Raw genomic sequence first — 23,265 nt, 5'->3', positions numbered from 1 at the left:
ACCACATTGCGTGCAAAGCAGTGAGAGTGAGTTGGAGGGAGTTGGAAGCAGACTGGTTGACAAGACGTGATCAGTCCAAAAAACCCACGTGATGACACATCAGACCTGGCAGCGGCATTAGATCTACAAACACCACGCATGTGATGACACATCAGACCTGGCAGCGACAATCACAAACACCACATGATCAGACAGACCACAGACCTGGCTGACAGCAGCATTATTAGATCTACAAACACCACGTGATCAGAGTCAGACAGACCTGTCTGACAGCAGCATTATTAGATCTACAAACCACGTGATCAGAAGACCACAGACTCACAGACCCGGCTGGCAGCAACATTAGATCTACAAAACACCACATGATCAGAAGACCACAGACCTGGCTGGCAGCAGCAGCATTACATCTAGAAACACAGCGTGATCAGACCGACCACAGACCTGGCTGGCAGCAACATTATTATTAGATCTAAAACCTGTCACAACTTGACTCTCCACTTCATCCTCACACGTTTCAACCATTGCATTTGCCCCCGAGGTAAGATCTGTCATTACCTTTACCTTCAGACTGCTTCATTTATCCTACATTATCCTACCTTTACGATGCCGTTTATACTGCCTTAGTTTAATACAAGAACGCTCGCCCGCGGGGTCAAATCCAGCGACCTCAGTACGGTCGCCATCAGGTATTCTTAAACCTAAACCTTATTCCTAACTGTAACCTCAGTAAAACTATGTCCAAACCTACGCTTATTCCTAAACGTAACCTCAGTACAACTATTAAACCTAACATTATTTGTAGAATTTACCTCAGTAAAACCATGTCTAAACCTAACCTTATTCCTAAACGTAACCTCAGAAAAACTATGCCTAAACCTAACCTTATTCCTAAACTTAATCTCAGTAAAACTGTGTGTTTTTGGGCCATGCAATGTGAAAGCATTGAATACAGTTGAAGTGTGCGGAAGAATCAAGCGGGGACCAGGCAATCGTATTCGGGAACAGTTTGAATCAAACGGAATGTGAATCTGCCCTCAAATATTTGGGGGCAGTTCTACTGACTCTTCTCACTGAATGCTACAAAGTGAATCAAAAAGGAACCACTCAGTGCTTTCCAGCTGTCAGACTGTGATGTGATGTGTGTGATTTCTCATGTTCCTCCAGGCAGCTCCAGGGTGTTTAAATATCTCCAGACTCCTCCAGGGGGGTAAACATCTCCAAGCACCTCCAGGTAGCTCCAGGGGGTATAAACATCTCCACCATGCCCCCAAAAGCCACCACCACCACCCTGGGCTACACCCCTCCTGACGGGGGCTGGGGCTGGATGGTGGTCCTGGGCTCCTTCATCTGCATCGGCTTCTCCTATGCCTTCCCCAAGTCCCTGACTATTTACTTCAAGGTACTAGTATATTACTACGTACTATACTATACTATATCTATTATATATACTACATATTATACACTATACGTTTAGGGATAATAAAGCGGCAAGATAGGGCCCCATACATTATGTGCCGACCGATCCTAACCCAATTCTCTGACCATGTACTTGTCTTCAAGGTAGTGTATATTACTATGTGCTGTATCTGTTATGTATACTACCTATAATAATTTATACACTATATGTATACAGTCCGATCCTAACCCAAGTCTCTGTCCTTCTACTTCAAGGAGATCCAGGAGTACTTCTCTGTGTCCTACAGTCAGATCGCCTGGGTGTCCTCCATCATGCTGGCTGCTATGTATGCTGGAGGTACAGTATACAATACTACATCTACAGACTATAGACTACTGTATATAGGGATGTCCCAATCACGTTATTTTGCTCCAATAATAGTATATTGAAAATCACCGACAATATCCAGTCTAATATCATGATATGGATATAATATTGATACTAGGGATGTTTTTTGCTCCTGATCCCATTCCGTCATTTGAAAATGACGTGATCGGCCCCGATTTACGATCCCGTGACAGTCACAAGACTAACTGTATTTGTATACTGCTCTTATCATCATACATCATCTCATTCCGGCCAATCACATCCTATATCCAGCTTTTAATGTTTGTGTTTAAACACTCAAAACTGGCCATTCATTATCAACGGCATTTTATGTTTGTGTTAGGACAAAGTTTGTGTTTACACGGACACTAAAAGATGGACATAGCGCCCCTCAAAAACTTAGCAAAAATCTCTCAAATATTCAGACCTTGAGAAGGTCATTCATGCTTTAAGATGCTTTAAGATGCTTTAATCTAGCTGCTTTAAAATTCAGCAGCTAGATTACTGATCAACTCCAGGAGGCGTGACCACATTAAACCTGTCCTCGCCTTCCTTCATTGGCTGCCCGTGAGTTTTAGGATTGGTTTTAAAATGCTGACCACTTGTAAAGCCCTGATATGTTACAGATATGTATACTGTATATGTATGCCTCATAGGCTAACGCGTAGCCTTAAAGGGATAGTTCAGAATTGTTTAACTTAAGCTGTATGAAATACTTTCCATTGATATAGTGGTTGCAACTGTATTAATTGATTGCCCGAGTCCCGTGGTGGGAGTTCTGCTCTGCTTTTGGTCAATATTAAGTAGTTCCGGTCAATTTGTGGTGGGCACTGGGGCCACGCAGTAAAAGTAAATTTACTCACAAAACGAACCTATTTCTAAAATATTAGTGCAACTCTCGTTCAACTTTGACCCCTCTATCACATGGAACAATGTTTTGGGTGTAGTCAATTAATACAGTTGCAACCACTATATTAGTATTTCATACAGCTTAAGTTAAAAAACATCTGAACTATCCCTTTAAGCCATAACCACACCAAAGGTTTTAAGGTAGAGTAGACCACACCAATGCTATATATATATATATATATATATATATATATATATATGTACTACTATATAATAAGTATACTACTGTGTATCTTACAGGACCTGTGAGCAGCATCCTGGTGAATCGCTATGGCAGTAGACCTGTTGTCATGGTCGGGGGGGTGATGGTTTCAATCGCCATGGTTAGCGCCTCCTTTGGGACCACCATCATCCACCTGTATCTGTGTGTTGGACTCTTGGGAGGTATATGCTTATAATCATTATTTTGTAATCTATTTTTGTGTATTAAGATATCAAAAGTCAATGAGACCCACTGGTGTAGCAGAGTGTTTCCAGTGAGACAACATGCACAATATCAGGCAGCACCCTTTCTCTGTTTGACCAGAATGGAACAGAGCCTTCATTAGTATCATTAACACTGACTCTGTTTGACCCGAATGGAACAGAGCCTTCATTAGTATCATTAACACTGACTCTGTTTGACCAGAATGGAACAGAGCCTTCATTAGTAACACTGACTCTGTTTGACCAGAATGGAACAGAGCCTTCATTAGTATCATTAACACTGACTCTGTTTGACCAGAATGGAACAGAGCCTTCATTAGTATAGCATTGGTTGGTAACACTTGTGAAGAAAGTAAGGAAAAGGCCCACATGTCCATAGAGTCATATGACTATATTGTCTTGTTCATTGTTGACGTCATGCTATCAGTTTTCTGCTAACTGTAATATTTACTTATTGATGCTTGGCTGTCATTGGCTGAACACAGAGGAGGGCTAGTTAGCCTGTTTTGATCTTTTTGGATGAACCCTAGAGGCCCTCGCACACACACACACACACACTTGCGCACACAGGCACATGCATGTGCGTGCGTGCATGCGCCTGGAGTCAACATTTCAGACCACTGGCACCAGACCGTACAGCCAGTGCATAACGCCTGTAGGCACAACATAATTATATATACCACTCTTATTATTATTATTATTATTATTATTTAAATATTTAACTTTCCTATCTATCATCTGTTTTTATGCATGTGGTCCAAACCATGCCATTGTGTTATATGATCCATGAAAGGTCATACAAGGTCATGGGCAAGTTTTAAAACGTTAAATATTAACCCATTGATGCCTGAGGCCGAATCTGGGAACGCCTTCTAGGGCCTGACCTAAGGTTTCTGAAAACCTTCAAATTCTGATGATTTTTTTTTAAATAGTTATGTTGCTACATGTATAGCAATAGCTGATGACAGAGAGCGCGCCGGCATCAAGGGTAGAACAACGTATACGTTGCACCAGGCGTCAATGGGTTAAAGAATAAAACATTTCAAAACAGTTTCCCCTCCCACAACCTTCCCACAACCTTCCTATACTGACCCTAACCTAAACCGTATGGGAGCTCCACCAGTCACGTTCAACCCAAATTTTTGGTGTTGGCTAGACCTCACTCTCGCAGCAACTAACTAACTATCTACATGTTTTGGCCTGGCATTCCAAGGAACATATAATTTATCATATTAAACATGATATCATTTATAAATAATATAAAAGTATCTTATCTCTACAGGTTTTGGCCTAACCTTCCAGCTACGCGTAGCGATACTAATATCACTGCGTCCTCCCACAATTGAGACGGGCCAGACTTAATCTGCCTGGGGCAATATGCATTGCAAAGGCAGATGAAGGCATGCGAGGCTAGCCCTCACCATATAGGAACCTATGGTTTATGATATTAAGCATGTCATTATTGTATCTTATACAGGTTTCGGCATGGCCTTCCAGCTCCAATCTGCTCTCACCATCATAGGAATCTATACTTTATGATATTAACAGATCATATTAATATTTTTTACAGGTTTCGGCCTAGCCTTCCAGCTGCAACCTGCCCTGACCATCATAGGAACATACTTCCAGGTCAAGCGGCCGATAGCCAACGGCATCGTGATGGCAGGAAGTCCGGTGTTCCTGTCCACCCTGGCTCCTCTCAACCAGTTCCTGTTCGACTCATTTGGCTGGAGAGGAGCGTTTATGATCCTGGGAGGCTTGGTGTTGAACTGCTGCGTAGCTGGAGCTCTGATGAGACCCGTCAACAAGACCTTAACACAACACAAACCATCAGGCATGTTCTAATAGTAGTGTTGTACACTTGTAGTTGAGTCCACCTAAAGCGAGTCCACAAGACCGAGTGAGGGAGGGGGTCAAGTCTGAGTTTGGTAGGTACAGAAAACACTGCGAGAGCAGGCAGGTGCCTCAGCTATGCTCCGTTACTTAACAATTTAGCTGTCTATAAGCGCCAGACAGCTCTCTTATAATGTTGAATGAATGAATGGGCTCCTCATAATATTGGTATAATACATTTATTTATTTTCTGGGCGGGAACCCCTATTGGTATCTTACCCCCTCAGGCCGGGCACCCATATTTGGGTTCTGTACAGTATGTACAGTATTCAAAAATGTAAATTTTTTGATGCTGCTATATCAATATTTGAAGTTTTTCAGAAACCTTAGGTCAGGATTTAGAGGCGTTTTTAGAATCGGCCTTAGGCCTAAATGCGTTAAGCCATGTTTTAACTTCCACAAAATTCACAATGTGAGCTATAGTGACCTGCTGGGTCACCTCCCAAAACAAACTAATTTGACTACTTCTCGGCCTGGGGCCCATGACCTAAACTGGCTCCAAGTAGAAGACAGAGTTAAGAGTTGAAAATGGGATTGACATTCAACATTGTAAATGCAGCTTTGCCCTCAATGCCCTCAGTACCTGAATACCTGAATAATTATACCTAAAAAAGGGAGCGACACCGACAACCACAATACTAGAGGGAGCAAGAACAACGATCTGGTACCACCCACTTATAAAACAAACATGGGTAAATTATCCATCTACAGCACTGACCTGACCCCTTCCCTTAAAGAATGCAGATCACTGGCATCTCTGAAAGTTAAAATCCTCCTTTCAGAAGGGAGAGGAAATGATCACTTCTCCCTTAGACAGGTGATCTTCCTTTTCCATCTGTACATAATAGTGTTTTATTCTGTGATGATATTGAATTTAAATGTTTATGTCATGTCTATGAATTATATATTTTTAGACCATATGGGCCCCATCCTGCTCCAACCTTCACCCCGGTAATCCCTAAACTTATTTGCCATTTTTTACTATTTAAAAACATTTTAAAATAGTTCAACTACCCGATCTACATTGACACATTGTGAGCTTGTAGATAAGCTATTTGAACTATTTTAAAATGTTTAAAAAAATGGAAAATACATTTTGGCATAAGTGTTAAGGGGTGGCACAAATATAGCTGCATGTGTTACTTTGACTTTGACTGTCCTCTGCTGCTGTTTTTACATTTCTGTCTAATAAATGATTCAATCAATCAATCAAAACGTTCTGTGATCTGGAACCCTCAGAACCTCCTCCTCCTACGGACGCCAACGGAACCGACCCGGAGAAGCTTCCTAACCAAGATACCGCGGCCAGCGCGACAGCAGAGCTGCTGAAGGAAGCGGACACGGCAGTGGAGGACAGCAAACCGGAAGGGGCAGAGGACGGGACACGAGGAGGAGGAGGGTGCAGCTTCATCGACGTCACCCTGTTCAGACACCGGGGCTTCTTGATCTACCTGGTGGGCAACGTGATCATGTTCTTCGGCTTCTTCGCCCCCGTGGTCTTCCTGGCGCCGTACGCCAAGCACCAGGGCGTCGACGAGTACTCGGCCGCCTTCCTCCTGTCCATCTTCGCCTTGGTGGACATGTTCGCCCGGCCGGGGACCGGCCTGCTGGCCAACACCCGCTGGGTGCGGCCCAGGATCCAGTACTTCTTCAGGTGTGTTCAGAGTACCTGAAGATATATTAGTTTACAGTTGCTCCAATCGCTTCACTTTGGTCGCGCAGGTCAGCGTTGATTCACACAAGACGGCTCGCTTCAATATATTTAACATGATTTCTGCTACTATATAATGTATGAGCAGCAAAATTAGTTCCTATGTCTTTGCACAGGGTTTACTGCATCATTTCTGTGTGTTTTTTCCACCGTTGCCGAGTCCTGTCGATCAGTTCAGTTGAATGGATGAATAAACCAAACAACTGAAACATTTCTGGGCTTCCGGACTACAACAACGTAGATTTGCTGTCAGCACGCGATGAGTGGCGCCGTCAGGGGGACGCGAACGTCAGTTGGATTTATCCAGCCAGGGTGAAGATACCAGGCGGCCGTTCGCTTCGTTTGCGTCACCCCGCTCTTGCCGCACCCCTTCGCGCCGCGCCCGTTCGCGCCACGCCCGTTCGCGTGAGTTCTCGTCTTTGCATTGACTTTGTATGTAATCGCGCCGCTCTAACTATCCGAGTCTGAATGCACCTATATTTCCTCCAGCTTGGCCGTGGCGTACAACGGGCTCTGTCACCTGCTGCTGCCGCTGCTGCCGGGCTATGCGGGCCTGGTGGTGTATGCGGTCATCTTCGGCGTGGCGTTTGGCATGGTGTGTGCGCTGCTGTTCGAGGTGCTGATGGACATGGTGGGGGCGCCGCGCTTCAGCAGCGCCGTGGGCCTGGTCACCATCATGGAGTGTGGGCCCGTGCTGCTTGGACCCCCCATCTCAGGTGAGCAACCACCTTGACCCGGACCCTTAACAGTGAGGCTCACGGTGGCACAGTCGGTAGTGCTGTCGCATCACAGCTAGAAGGTCCTGGGTTCGATTCCCGCTGGGGGACGCTATTGGCGCTGGGGGCGTGTTCTTTTAATGTTTTAAATGAATCAGTTAGAGATCGCGCTATACTACTGTCTATCAGCGTGTCCGTGTCTAAGGAGATAAACTGGAAGTGTTCCGTCCATCAGTAAAAAAGGTTCCCCTCTTGTTGACTTGAACGATAGCCGACATCTTAAAGCCCTAACCACACCAAAGGGTCAAGACGGTTTTAGCGTTGTCCCTGTGGTGTGATATGTCTTGTTGCACGTTGACCCACGTTGAGCGACGTTGACCCTAGTGATTCAACGCATGGAATTCAATGGCCCAAACCACACCAAAGGGTCAAGACGGTTTTAGCGTTAACTCCTTGCAACCGTTTGGACCCAAGGAGTTGCATGGTGACCATTTGGTGTCGTTAGGGCTTAACACCATTTTATCTCAGATTCTAATCCCAGATTCCGATTCCACCATCGAAAACCATTGGTTTTATACATATACATAGTATGTATAACTAGCTCTCAATGATTATGTAATAAAGATGTGGATTAAAGGACCCAATGCCAGAGTGTAATTGGTTTTCGATGGTGACGTAATAACGATATATTTTAGTGTTGGGGGGATTAAAGGTAATGCTCCTATGTATATACATGTATGTAATCAGGCACAATTAGTCATTACGTCATTTGCTGGGACGGTGCATACGCATAAAAATTGGCGGGACGGCTGGGACGGTGCATACGAGTCCCGGGCGAAACTAGTACCTGTGCGCTCTGCTTGCGCAAGTAATTACGTCCGAGTCCAATCACTGGTCACAGTTTTAAAAATAATCATGCATCGGCTGGTCCGTGATCCTCCCACAATAGGATAGCTTATCCGTGAGCTAATTTCCTGTTAAGGCCCGGGGTAATCTTTGCCCCTTCAATAAGGCACCTCACTTTAAAATAGCTGTGGCACTAGAATGGAGACGGACTGAAACAATCGTGGCAGTCATTAATATCATATTGTCTACTGCATTGCTGGTAGATGTATTCCAGTACTATAGATACATGATATTAATACATTTGATTAGCCTGGGTTCCAGCCTGTTTCGCTGCAATCCGTGAATTGTTTTGTCACTCCGCTTACTCAGTCTTGCCGTTGTTGACTCGTATTTCATAATGTCACCTGTTACATAGCCACGTTGTTGCTGATACATCATCAGCCAGCGCCACTCTGTCCAATGCTTCTCATTGTGAGAATCGACTTGACTCGAGAGTAAAACCCACAGTAAAAAGTAACACTAATTTGATTCAGTAGTCCAATGTCAGATGCAGTAGTGCAAACTGACGGCTGAGTGGGGTGAGTTTAGTTGAATGACACGTACGTTGCAGGACAACAGCAGTAGCTGTGCCGTGCGCATTGATACGACGTCAATCTTTTGTATTAACCCAACCCACACCACAGACCAATCAGAAGCCCTACCTTGGAGATAGGACCCTTTTCAGACTGAGTGGCTGAGTGACAAAACAAATTCACGGAACGCAGGGAAGCAGGCTGGAACCCAGGCTAACATCTTATTATATTGTATATATTTTTACAGGAATGCTAGTAGACGTATTCCAAGACTACCGGTACATGTACTACGCATGTGGAGTGATGATGCTGATTCCTGGAATCTTCCTGTTCGTCATGAATTATTACAACTACAAGAAGCTAGAGGAGGAGGAGCAACAGAGACTGGGCGGAGTTATGCAAATGACCAAAAGTGCCTGAAATGGAGGAGGGGTTAAGTGTGTGTGTGTGTGTGTGTGTGTGTGTGTGTGTGTGTGTGTGTGTGTGTGTGTGTGTGTGTGTGTGTGTGTGTGCGACTGTGCGTGTGCGCAGTGTCATATTTCTTGTGCACATTGCCAGTAGGTCAAAGAAGAACCTACACACATTTTATCCTCAAAATATGGGACTTTAATTTCAAGTCAGTGATGCTGAATAAATAGATCCACAGCAGCAGTCTACCAACCCCCCCAAACTCTGGTGGTTATGATATGGTAGTGAGCAATAAGAAGACTAACTACAGTCATATTCAAGAGATTCATCGACAATAAATGCAGTTATTTATAATAAAGACATTCAATAATACCTTTGATTACATACCTTTAATTACTGCAATTACTGCCTTTAATTACATAAACTTACTGCTATTACCGCTGCCAGCATGAATGTAGACTTCCTTCAATGATAGCAGTTAATTTCATTAAAAACTAAAGCTTTACAAATAATATAACCTAAATGTAGGCTTTGCTCCCTCCTGGTGGTGATGAGGTACAATCGCAGGCCAATTTTGGTTCCATTTGAACACCCAACACAGACCTGTTATGGTCATTCAGGGCTATATCTCTTTATATATTTCTGGTATTAATATTATCCACTCATTTGGTATGTCCATTGTCCATTGGCCAAAAAAATATTTTGACAAAGATGTCGTCCACAACAAGCCAGCATGGAGATGACCCCTGCTTTGGCATGTTGTACCCTGTTACATATGTATTACTGTGCTTTTTCCAAACCTTTGTAATTTCACAAACCCCCCAAAACAACTTAGATTAGACCGGATCCACTGTTTCGAACAGTTGTGTCCAGGCAGGGAGTTTAACCCTATTAACCCCCTGCATGTTTCAAACTGTGTGCAGGCAGGGATCGTCACATCATGTTGCTGTGGTGAGAACAATATACAGGACAGCAGAATATTGTTAATTTGTTAATCTGTTACATATACAGGCAAGGTTTTCACAGTGTTGGGGAGCATTCAGCTGCCGTGCATGCCTATTCCCACTAGGCTGAGGAAGAAATGCCACTTGACAGTTTTCAAATCAGCCTCATGGTGCTACAACAGCCTAGGCCAAGTTGCGTCTCACACACACACACACACACACACACACACACACACACACACACACACAAACCCAAACAAACATGTTTAAATTACTCCTAAACATTTTGCCAAACATCACACACTCTCCTATCCTCCTGGTGGAGACCTGTGCCCAGAAGGGCACTTTTTCTAGTTAATTTCTGCATCTCTTTTATAGGGCCCATTTAATCATAATGCATTTGGATGGCAAAAATGGCAGATCTGCAAGTTCAGTGTCTTGAATGAGATGTGCTGTGAGTTTGCATATCTGCTATTTTCCAGCATAGGACCGTTGCACAGTGAAGTATAAACAAGGCTTTAGGATTTATAAATCGTTTTTAGAATCCTCCTCCCAGTCCTCAGGAGCATATCCACGGATATCCCAAGCCGTGCATATCCACGGATATTCCAAGCCGTGCATATGATATGGTGAGAGATTTTAGAAACAAATCTGTATTAAACAGCCATGTTGGAAACCAGTAGGCCTACATCAGTACGGTGACGATAAAGATAGAAAGTTAATTTGTAGTGTTTTAATGGCTGGTGTGTGTTCGGGTGTTCCTGTCAGACTTGGTCTGCGATTATACCTCATTATCACCAGGCGGCAGCAAAGCCTATACATTTTGGTTATTGAGCACTGTTAACTTCCTGTTGATTTTGCCATTTTTATTAGGAAGAAAACCCGGACTGGATCCAGATCCAGATTAGTTTTTATGTTCGTTTACGTACTAAAATAGTGACTTTGAGAGCTGTTTCAGTGTAAGTCAATAAGGAGCATATTTTGAATGATACATGAATGATAAATGTCTGCATCAATTGCAGTATAAAGGTAGTAATTGTACATATACCCTAACCCTGTATACATATTTTGGTGTACAAATTATATTTGACACCTATGGTTTCCGGTACACTATCACGCTATTGTGCTGTATTGTTTCATTTTCTGGAAATTTGGCACGAAACATTGTATGTGTGCGGAATGGAGTCGACTGTGCACTGTGCAGCCTGAACAGCTGTTTGGTCATGATGGTGTCCCTCTAAGGCAGACAAGATGTTCAGATCAATATGTTTATGATTAGAAATATTTAACTAACCCTCTAAGGCACACGATGATGTTCAGATCAATATGTTTATGATTAGGAACATTTAACTAACCCTAACCCTCTAAGGCACAGATGATGTTCAGATCAATATGTTTATCATTATAAACATTTCACCTCATCATTAAAAAAAAAAGGAGATACATTACCTCTGTTGTTGAAAGCAGATGTTTTCATATTGTTTTTAATAACTGCATGAATGAATTATGATGGCTGGCAGGCAGGCAGGCAGTCAGGCAGTCAGTCAGTCAGTCAGTGCAGAAGTGACTCAGGGGTAGAGTGGCCGGTTGGGAACAGCAAGGTTCCCAGTTCAAACCCGGACTCCCCCAGAGTTAATGTTGAAGTGTCCTTGAGCAAGACTGAACCCCTAATCGCTCCCGATGTGCAGGTTGGTGGTTTGCTTTCCTCCGCCTTTGATGTGTGAATGGGTGAATGTAATGCACAATCTATGTAAAGTGCCGATAAAAGTGCTATATAAAAATGCACCATATGTCAGACATATAATGTCTGACACCATTATCAAAAGGATAAGCTTTCTTATTTCTATTGTGGTTCTTTAATATATGTTTTTGCAACATTGTGTGTGTGTGTGTGTGTGTGTGTGTGTGTGTGTGTGCGTGTGTGTGTGTGTGCGTGTGTGCATGCGTGTGTGCGCCTGCCTGCCTGCCCGCCCCCTGCGTGGGTTTGCACTTAAGTCCACACACGCACAAAGTGTCCTGTCAGGGTTAGCACTGGAGGAGAATATCCTTATGGATGTCAGTCCTATAGCACCCATAGGTGTAGGAAAGTGTCCTTGAGGGAAAAGTGTGGGTGTGCCTCCTTCCACACTGGGGGGGGGGGGGGGGGATGGGTAGATACATACAATGAACAACATTATAAACCTAAACAACTGTATGACTGGACAGCAAATGAAGTAGAAGCTAGCCAGGATGGCTGTGCAACCAGGGGTGTACGTAATCCAGCATGTGTTATTAATCCGTGCTAATCCTCTTCCTGTGTGTGTGTGTGTGTGTGTGTGTGTGTGTGTGTGTGTGTGTGTGTGTGTGTGTGTGTGTGAGAGTTTATTAATGTGTGTTAATCTTCTTTCAACTAATCTGCGTTGAATGACTCTTCACAATGTTTACCCTAGACTCCTGAGAGAGAGAGAGAGAGAGAGAGAGAGAGACGGGCAGATAGAGACTGGGGTTTTAATATTTAAATATCTATGGTTTGATATCAAACTGGCAAGGTTAAAGTTTAATCTGAATGTTCGAACAGTGTGTGCTGTGGTTTAATGTCATATGAGATCGGCAGACATTTCATTTCACTTCATTTCAAAGAGAACTATTAAATATAGACATTATGTAATTTTTCTGAACTCAGACAGAACTATTAAATATGGATGTTATGTTTCTAAACTCAGACAAAAGGAACAGAACTCGACCCGCCTCCTATTGATGTTGAACTCTTGTAAAGAGCCATTGAGAAGCGACGCTTCAGGACTTAATGCGATTATTATGTTTATTATGCCATAATTATCACATTGTCAAACACATTTCTCTAAAATGGGCTCAGTGAAGCCTTTTATTCTCTGCTGTTTAGCCTAAATAGCCAGCTGATTGATATACTTCATCGTACAATAGGGTCGCATGATGCCAGAAAATAGTCGATCTACAAGCTCATAACAGGTGGGCGTGGCGTATGTATGTTGTGAGCTTGTAGATCGGCTATGTTCCGCGTGCCACCTTCATACGACAAAGCATACATATAGCAACAATAGTGTGAATTATCAGTAAACGTATTCGCTGCCACAGACATCTTTTGATGTTTTTTTATTGATTAAAACTCATTCTGTGCTAATGACGAAAAAATACATCAGAAAGCTCTGAGGTCAACATTGGCAATGACATTTTTAGATATCAAATATCAAAATCCATGGCCTAGTGCAGGGATACTCAAATAGATTTACCTGTGGGCCACATTACAAAAATGGCAAGGGGCCAGGGGCCAGTAGATAAAATTAATTAATTAATGGCAGCTGGGTTTCATCATTCAAATAAAATAGAATTCTGTCCGTTTAGCTATAAAATTATGTCAGGGAATAGGGATACACAGTATATGTCTTTCATTTGCATTGCATCTCCCCCCCCCCCCCCCAAGCTTTTATTTTCGTTCGAGTAATAGTACAACTCTAATAGTATTACTTATAATAATGTAATTAAAGATAACTTCATTCAGATTTATTTATTTTTATTTCATTTTCCAGATTTGTTTTTCTTCTTTTTTTAGATTTTCATTGGTGGGCCAGTCATAATGGTCCCGCGGGCCTGATGTGGCCCGCGGGCCTGATGTGGCCCGCGGGCCTGAGGTTGAGTATCACTGCGGGAAGTTTCACAGAAACTGTGTGCAAAGTTTCACAGAAATCAGACGCTGTGTTTATGATTTGAGGCAAATCAAAATCAAAATCCAAAACGGACCACTCCTGGTCAAAAGGGCCTTTCTGTGTGGAGTTTGCATCTTTGCCCCGTGTAAGGTACCCTCACGAAAAACATGCCGTATATTCCTGGTCTCTCTACTGCCTTCCCCTGGCCAGCCGGGGCGCCTGATGGAGGGGAAAGGAACTGGTTGGAATAACGTGTTCCTTCCACACGCTACGTCCAACCGGGGAAACTCCCCGCTGTCAGGTGAAAAGAAGTGGACTGCTCATGCATAGAAGGAAGCATGAGGTCAGTCCATTGCTCTCCCCAGGTTGGCAGAGGGAGTGTATAGAGCCCATGATTACATTTGATTAGATAGTTGACACTGGGTGAAAAAATGGGTTACAAAATCGTGGGATACATTTAAGAAAAATACATTTCCAATCAGGGAAGATTACTCAGATCTGTGTTGAACACATGACTATAGAGATAATGTGTAGGCCTACCGATTGGCGTCGGCGTGATATAAACGAAGTAGGACGTGGCCTCATATTGGTCCAACAGTGCCAAAGATTACCTGCGCACACACAGTACAGCTGCGAAGAAAATCATCTTGGTTAATTGGAAATCTGAAAAATCACCTTCACAGAGACACTGGCTGAATGAGCTTTCATCATACGGTACTCCTGAAAAGATACTGTACAATGTAAGAAGAAGGCCTGCTGCTTTTGAAAAGATATGGGGCAGGTTCTTTGAGGTTCTACCTTCAATATCTCCTCTGGGTTGATTTAGTTTTAGTTTTATTTATATTGTTATTTTCATGTCTTTAGTGGTGTTGTGTACAATACAGAGTAATGAGAGCTGTGTCGTTTTCCTTTCTGGGGTTGGGGTGGGGGGGGGGGGGTTGTTTTTACTGTTTTTTGTCTTTTCTTTTTTGAGTTTGTCTTGTCTTGTTTAAAAAAAGAAAATAAATCACGATTCTGTAATTCATTGTTGTAAATGATATCTGCATTATCAATAAATAAATCTTTATAAAAAAAGAAAGGTGCAGCTACTGTCGTTTTCGCATAACTTTGTCTGATAATTTACAGTATAGTGAGAACTGTAAGCACGTTGTTTTGTGTGTCAGATTGATGGCCTTATCAATAAAACTAATAATAAATAATATATTATGCGATGATGGGAGCAGAGCCTTATCAATAATTCATAAGAGAGACACAGAGGAGAAGCAGAGCCATACATTCACAGGGTCGTAACAATGATTATGCATAAGAGACAAACAGAGAAGCTGCGCCATATACATTCACAGGGTCACAACAATGATTCTTCTGAGAGAAATAAAGGGCCAACCTGTGCTCATAAAACTGTCAGAGTACTCCATGTACTCTCATAGAACTGACAGAGTACTCCCTGTACTCTCATAGAACTGACAGAGTACTCCCTGTACTCTCATAGAACCCTAACCTCTCTCTCTCTCTCTCTCTCTCTCTCTCTCTCTCTCTCTCTCTCTCTCTCTCTCTCTCTCTCTCTCTCTCTCTCTCTCTCTCTCTCCCCTAACCCTGTTCATATAGAACTCATACTGTCTGTCTGTCTGTCTGTCTGTCTGTCTGTCTGTCTGTCTGTCTGTCTGTCTGTCTGTCTGTCTGTCTGTCTGTCTGTCTGTCTGTCTCTTCTCTTTCTCTTTCTCTTCTCTTTCTCTTTCTCTCTCTCTCTCTCTCTCTCTCTCTCTCTCTCTCTCTCTCTCTCTCTCTCTCTCTCTCTCTCTCTCTCTCTCTCTCTCTCTCTCTCTCTCTCTCTCTCTCTCTTCTCTTTCTCTTTCTCTTTCTCTCTCTCTCTCTCTCTCTGGGTCTCTCTCTCCCGCCCACACAGGACCCATTCGGCAGGTACTTCAACAGATAACCTGGCATGTAATCATTTTTTCTGTACGGTGGAAAGGGAATAGAAATACAATTTCAAGTTTTATTATTAGCTGTTTTCCAATCATGCGTGAGGAGAGGAAGTGAATAAGCAGCTGGAGAAAAAAAAGTTTCTAATAATTTATGAAGTTCTTCATAATATAATTACATTTATATGTTCATATTCACAGTGCTGTTCAAGTGCTTTGCTCAGTGCCTTGCTCAGAGACACTTCAACACCATGAGGTGCGGCTGGGCATTGAACCCCCAGCATTTTAACCCTTCACTTATAGAGAGATGGCTTGGGCAGGCCTGCCTGCCTGCCTGCCTGCCTGCCTGCCTGCCTGCCTGCCTGCCTGCCTGCCTGCCTGCCTGCCTGCCTGCCTGCCTGCCTGCCTGCCTGCCTGCCTGCCTGCCTGCCTGTCTGTCTTTCTTTCTGTCTGTCTGTCTGTCTGTCTGTCTGTCTGGGGGCGGCAAGTGGATCAGGGGTAGAGTGGCCGGTAGAGTGGTTTCCTCTGCCATCAGTGTATGAATGTGTGTGTGAATGGGAGAATGTAATGCACAATCTATGTAAAGCTCCTTGGATAAAAGTCATTTTCCATTTATCGATCGACCGACCGAGTCGGCTGGTATAATTTAATAAACAGTGATGGCATCAGACTGCTGTCGTTTATAATCTGAACTGGAAAACAAACTACAAAATCAGCCATAGGGTGTTGTGTCCCTTTAAACGGATGTCGATGCTGGGGGGGTGGCTGGAACCCCCTCAAGGACAACACTTTGAGAAGCCTTAAAGATTCAATAATAATAAGCCAACAGTCTGGTGCCAGTCATAAATCACTGGCAACGTCCGTGCGTGCGTGCGTGCGTGTGCCAGACACTCATTTCATGGAAAGGTCAAACCGCAGATCGTCTGTATAGTGTTGGTTTATAAACAGCAGATCTACAAGCTCCCTGCGCACCGCGGATGCGACACACTGTGAGCTTGTATATCTGCTGCCTTGTGTCTGTGGCACGAACGCACGACAGAGCATGAATGAATGAAAGCGTTTAGAGAGTTTATCTGCATTCAGCTTTTAGAGTTCAGCCAAGGAAGAAATAAGGAGATTATCTTTACTGGTGGAGAGGAGACGAGAGGAGACGAGAGGAGACGAGAGGAGACGAGAGAAGAGGTGGGAGGAGACGAGACGAGACGAGACAAGAGGAGACGAGAGGACAGTTGTTATGTGGGCGGCATGGCTCAGGGGTAGAGTAGCCGGTAGAGCAGCCAGATGGCAACCGTGAGGTTCCCAGTTCGATCCTGGGCTCCACCAGAGTTAGTGTCGAAGTGTCCTTGAGCAAGATGCTGATCCCCTAATTGCTCCCGATGTGCATGTTTCTGCCTTGCATGGTTTCGTCCGCCATTGGTGTATGAATGTGTGTGTGTGACAGAATACGTGAATGCAATGCACAATCTATGTAAAGGTCCTATGTAAATGCACCATTTAGCAGAGGAGGAGATGGGAGGAGAGGAGAGTAGAGGAGAAGAGAGGGTTAATGCCTCGGTGAGAAAACCATCATATCACACTGTGTTTTGAATAACTTCTCCACAGGAAGGTGTTTCAGTCTTTAAGATATAAATGTGATTATTTCTTCATTTTGTTATCCTGGTGCCAGGTACAATTATAGCAGAAAGCACAAGGATGAGGTTTAACAGTCAAGAACATGAACGTTATATTGTATATTTTGTATGTATTTGTATGCTATTATTTTAATGTTGTGTTATGCCTTTCATTTTCTTTTTCCTTCAAGCAAGGCAGCAAGCTATATCTTCATAATGAATACATAATAGTCTCTATACAGCAAGACATTTTCTACAACATAAACCAAGACATGTTTTAGAGCCTCTAGGTCTGATGGGATGATGATCATTCATTCATAACATCTATAATGTCATTTCATATTTTTAGACAAGAACCTTTTGTGATTTCGTATACAAGCAGGGTGGGTTACACACACGCACGCACGCACGCACGCACGCACACAGTCACACACACACACACACACACACACACACACACACACACACACACACACACACACACACACACACACACACACACACACACACACACACACACACACACACAGAACAACATGTTTTCAATTGACATTTTTTTTCTCCAGCCCTGCAGTGAAAAAATATCAGTGAGTGCTGTTCACACACACACACGCACGCATGCAGGCAGGCAGGCAGGCAGGCAGGCAGGCAGGCTGGCAGGCAGGCAGGCAGGCAGGCAGGCAGGCAGGCGCGCGCGCGCACGCACGCACACACAACCATGCAAGGCACCAACAATTAAGGGCTTCAGTGTCTTGCTCAAGGACACCTGGAGCCAGGGGGATTTCAACCAGAGACATCCCAGAGTCCCAGCTCCCAGACCCCCGCCCCCCCTCTCTCTCTCTCTCTCTCTCCTAAACTATTAGTGAGTAGTTTAAAATGTCTGGACCAATGATTAATGTGTGTGTGTGTGTGTGTGTGTGTGTGTGTGTGTGTGTGTGTGTGTGTGTGTGTGTGTGTGTGTGTGTGTGTGTGTGTGTGTGTGTGTGTGTGTGTGTGTGTGTGTGTGTGTGTGTGTGTGTGTGTGTGTGTGTGTGTGCTTGCGTGACTCTAATGGTACCAGTGGTCCCAGGGGGTTCCCAAAACGTCCAAACATCCTTGAGCAACGAACCACAGCCATGGAACACACACACACACACACACACACACACACACACACACACACACACACACACACACACACACACACAGCCATTAAACACATAAAGTAGCTCAATAAAGTCAAAGTCCTAATGTTGTTGTCTTTGGGAAAGGACACAACAACTCTAATTAGCTCTTTTATACAAGAGGGAATTCAGCACTTTGGAATAATTTTGTGAACTCAATGTTTATCAAACATTTAGATATTAGTATGAGTATGTGAACTCAATGTTTATCAAACACACACACACACACACACACACACACACACACACACACACACACACACACAGAGAGAGAGAGAGAGAGAGAGAGAGAGAGAGAGAGACAGCTCTATAACAGACAATTAAGTACACTGTTGCATACACTCAGCTCGCGCGTGCGTGTGTGTGCGTTCATGTGTGTTGCAGTGCACGCTGCAGGGCGCTGGAGGAGGAGATTCCACTTCAGTTAATTAAGGAGCAGCTCTGGTGCACGTGCGCCCCCCCCCCCCCCCCTCACCCCACGCACACACACACGCACGCACGCACGCCCCGTGAAGACGCCGGAACCGAGCAGCTGTTCTGCTGCTGTGTTCTGCTCCAGGGAACACATGATATTTTAACAACTACAACACGACATTCATTCAGTCATTCTGCTGCATGTTGGTATTTCATTTCACCGCCGGACTGAAGCTTTTATTTATTTACGTGACATTTCAGATTTCAGACATTCGGTGTTAAAGAACAGTGTTGAAGTGTTGAAGGAAGCAGAGGGATAGGGAGGAGAGAGTTTCATTTTGTTCACATTCCTACTGGAGCAGCATGGAGTCACTGTGTTGACAGTTAAACTGCTTTATTTCTGTTTGTTTACTTCTGCTTGGACTGTCAGGTAAGGGCTTTAACTGTGTTTCCGTTTACATTTTATGTATGCCTGTCTATTTGTATAGATAAATAATATAATTAACTACAAATAGGCCTAATAATATAACAAACAATAAAAGCTTTAACTGTGTTACTGAAGCTTCAACTAGCGTTTCTATCTCTGTTTTTGTGTCACATCTTTGAACCGTTTTAACCACTTGGATCCCAGACAGTGTGTATGTCAGTCTTGTGTCTAGTATTCTGGTGGGAACGAACATATATTGTAGGCTAGCTGTTTGGTAGGTTCATTTTCATTTGTACACACTCGGGAGAGTTACAGACCTGTAAGGGTATTCTTTTTCCCATTTGTACACAGAGAGTTACAGACCTGTAATGGTCCATTTGGTTCCATTTGTATACATTCTCAGGGTTACAGACAGGGTCCTTTTGGTTTCATGTGTAGGCCTACACTCTCAGAGACAGGGTTACAGACCTGGAAAGGTCCATTTGGTATTTTGGTTCCATTTGTTACACTCTCAGAGTTACAGAGCTGGTGGACATTTTGGTCAAAATTAAATTGTTGCCACGGACATACAAAATGACCGAACAATAATATTACAAGAAAGAAACACATAAAGAGCTAGCCCTGAATGACCATAACAGATCCATAACATAACCATCATAACACCAGTAATGTCGTGTGGGGGTCAGATCAACATGGAATTAACTCTGTACTGGCCATATAAGGAGCATGTCTTGAGTGTACAGGGTTTGATGAGGTCAGTCCGATCAACATGGAATGTCAGAAGTTAGAACAGGTCAGCTCTATATATGGAGATCTAAGAGTGGTAGCGGGGACATTCTCTTGAGTACAGGGTTTCATTCAGATTTTACGGGGGCCAGTTTAGCAGTTTTTCCCTTTGAGAGCGGTTTCAAGGGATTCGCATGTCTTAATGACTGTAAGTCCACATTCCACATTTTGGTGGCATAGGAGCGAAAATAATTTAGTCCCTTGTTTGTGCCGAATCTGGTATTTACACAGGGGTTGAGGCCAAGTAGGAGTCTGACCAGTTTGTTTTGGGTCTGGAGCCTTGTTTTAAGGGCTGTGGTACCAAGAGGTGCATGCGTAGTCGAAGAAACCTTGTACGAGGAGTTCAGAGCCGAGGGTCTTTTCAACCTCCAGTTTGTTCCTGCTCGAGACCATGCAGTGCTGAGTCATCTGCGAACAGGAACAAGTTGCAGTCACAGGCTGATGTCATGTCGTTTACATATATTAGGAACAGTAAAGACCCTATTGCTTCCTTGTGGAACGCCACAGCTCACTGATGTGCTATCAAAACCAATTGCTTTTAGTTTGTTAACCAGTATGGAGTGGTTCACGGTGTCAAAAACCTTTTGGAGGTCAAGCATGACCATGCCACAGTATTTGCTAGCCCCTCTCGGAACCCCTTTTGTCAGCCCAATCCGAACCGAACCGGCCTGACCCGTAGGGTCCCTGTGCGGTGATGTGTTTTCGTATGGAAATGTTGGAACGCAGACATAAATACCTTTGGTAACGTGGTTTCTGTGCTGTTTGAGGGCTTTTGTTCGTTTGAGGGCTTCTGAATGTGTGAACTCTAGTTTCCAACGCACACCGCTGCGAATTCTCCTGTGCTGCAGAAGCGGTTAAGTATTTTTAATCTTTGTTTGACCGATTTGGTCGATTTGATTCTTCTCTTCCTTCCTTATTTATTGACACCTCATTGTACCGCCTATCTGGCTAGCTAGTGGCTATAGCTATGACAGAGCAGATCAGAGGCAGGAACGTAGCCACGCATGCAAGCCAACCGCACCAGCGGGAGGCGGTACAATAAACGGTAAATAAACAAGGAAGGAAGAGAGGAATCAAAGCTTCCAAATCTGTCAAACATAGATTAAAAATACTTAACGGCTTCCGCGGCACAGGAGAATTTGCAGCGGTGTAAAGGACGTATCCGAGGTATTTATGTTTATTTATGTTCGCATGGAATAGGACCCCATGGTAACTGGGTCTCAAAAATGTCAGAAACTTCAGTACCATTGGGTTCTGCTTGTGGGGCTAAGTATTTGCCAGCATCCACCTCGTGTTTGATGTGGTCGCTCAAATAGAGGAGGCATGTGTCAGTGGAGTGGGATGTTCTGAAGCCAGATTGGAACTCGTACATTAATTTATTTGTGGCAAAATACTTTTCAACCTTTTCCATCACTTTCGAGATGGAGCTTAGAATAGAAATAGGGCGGTAGTTGCCGCGGTCTAATTTACTTTACCCTTTCTGGTGCAGGGGGGTTACTTTGGCCAGTTTGAAATCTTGGGGGACCTGTCCCTGTTTGATGGAGAGGTTTATATAAAGGTTATGGTTCTAAATTTGGCTTTAGTTAGATCATGTCTCCTTAGAGCAGCAGTCCCCAAAAGTTTTTGGCCGTGCACCCCCTGTTACCTCCTGACCTAGCTGACGCACCCCCCAACTATCAGTCTCCTTTCTCAGCCCCACCCCTTTCCCATTGTTTATATTGTGTTTAGGATCCAAGATGGCCGCAGCATCAGGAGGGGGTGGGGTGGAGGTGAGTGGGCGGGGTCGACATATGCCCTTATTGGGCTGCATTCAAGACACTTGCCTTGTGTCTGTCACCTGACTTGTGTCTAAACACAGCTTTGATGGATGTTTTCTGCCCCCTTCCCCCCCATCAAACAAAATGTTTGGTCAAACCATGTGGGCTTCCATTGGAAATGCATTGGCGCGGCCATTAAACACAGACACAAGACAAACACAAGACAGGTGTCTTGAATGTGTGAACGCAGCCCAGTAAGGGCATATGTCGACCCCACCCGCTCACCTCCACCCCACCCCCTCTCCATCTTGGATACTAAACACTATAAACAATTGGAGAGGGGTGTGGCCGAGGAAGGCACTCATTATAATTATTTTAATTTCTTTATATGATCATGGCAAATAATCACGGAATGTTACTGCACTGAGAGACACGCAGCTGATGTATACTCCCGCAGCTGCTCTATACACCACAAAGGGTGCACGCATCACAGCTTGGGAACCTTAGAGGATCCATGCCCTTGTGGATAGAGATTCAGGCCCTCATTTATCAACCGTGCGTACGCCAAAATATGGGTTCACGCCGAAATTACCGACATTTTGGGCATTTACCATTTCCGGCAAAGCTTGAAATTGAACTTGAGTAGGACAAAAAGTCACGTCTGGTCGGGAGCTGTCGTACGCTTTGTCCTCGGCTGTTTTTCTGTCGTACACAAGTGGAGCAGCATGAACTGCTGACATGCTGTCACAGGCATCTAAACATATGTTTTCACTCCTAAAATGTTAATATAAAACGGTATGTGTATATACATGTAAAAAAAAGAAAAAGAGAGATTTCCAGTATAATTGCGCAATTCAAAACAATATAACATGTTTACAATGTATTAGTTTGTGCTTAATCAAACAGTGCTTTACTGGCCTTGTTATGCGAGTGCACTTGTTAGATGATTTGGGAGCGCATGCATGCGGTGATGCGGCATCACTGTGATATTATAAAAAGGGCATAAATGAACTGCACGCCTTTATTTCCAAGTGACAATGACAAGCATACAGCTTGCCTATTTGCAATTGTAGCAGGCTATAGGCGTAAGGGGCTTAATCATTCAACATTTAAATAAGTGCTTTGACAGTTCAGATAATTTTCATTTTCGGGGGTCGGGAGGACGGGACCACGGCGTGCGTCGCCAACAAATACCCGGCACACATGCAAGCGGCAAGCCTTCATCCATATGTTTATGATTCGTTCATCAATGATCAAATCACTACATAAACGTTGAGCCGCAAGGCACGGGAGAAACTTTTTTTTCTCCTGTAACCATG

General features: G+C 43.9%; 1 protein-coding gene across 1 annotated transcript; it reads left to right on the top strand.

Annotated features, from left to right (window-relative positions):
• Positions 1–1,261: 1,261 nt before the first annotated feature.
• On the top strand, positions 1,262–17,049 carry LOC308314978 (monocarboxylate transporter 2-like; the record flags this gene model as incomplete). The annotated part of the gene is made up of 8 exons (XM_080762802.1): positions 1,262–1,399; positions 1,672–1,753; positions 2,933–3,076; positions 4,689–4,952; positions 6,251–6,665; positions 7,212–7,438; positions 9,104–9,249; positions 16,873–17,049. The coding sequence occupies 8 exons, from the start codon at positions 1,262–1,264 to the stop codon at positions 17,047–17,049; spliced, it is 1,593 nt and encodes a 530-aa protein (XP_080618928.1).
• Between the last annotated feature and the right edge of the window lie 6,216 nt (positions 17,050–23,265).

This window comes from Protomyctophum bolini, assembly GCF_963924005.1.
Source record: "Protomyctophum bolini genome assembly, chromosome: 5".
NCBI classification, from domain to species: domain Eukaryota; kingdom Metazoa; phylum Chordata; class Actinopteri; order Myctophiformes; family Myctophidae; genus Protomyctophum; species Protomyctophum bolini.
This window is presented reverse-complemented; position numbering and strand designations above follow the sequence as displayed.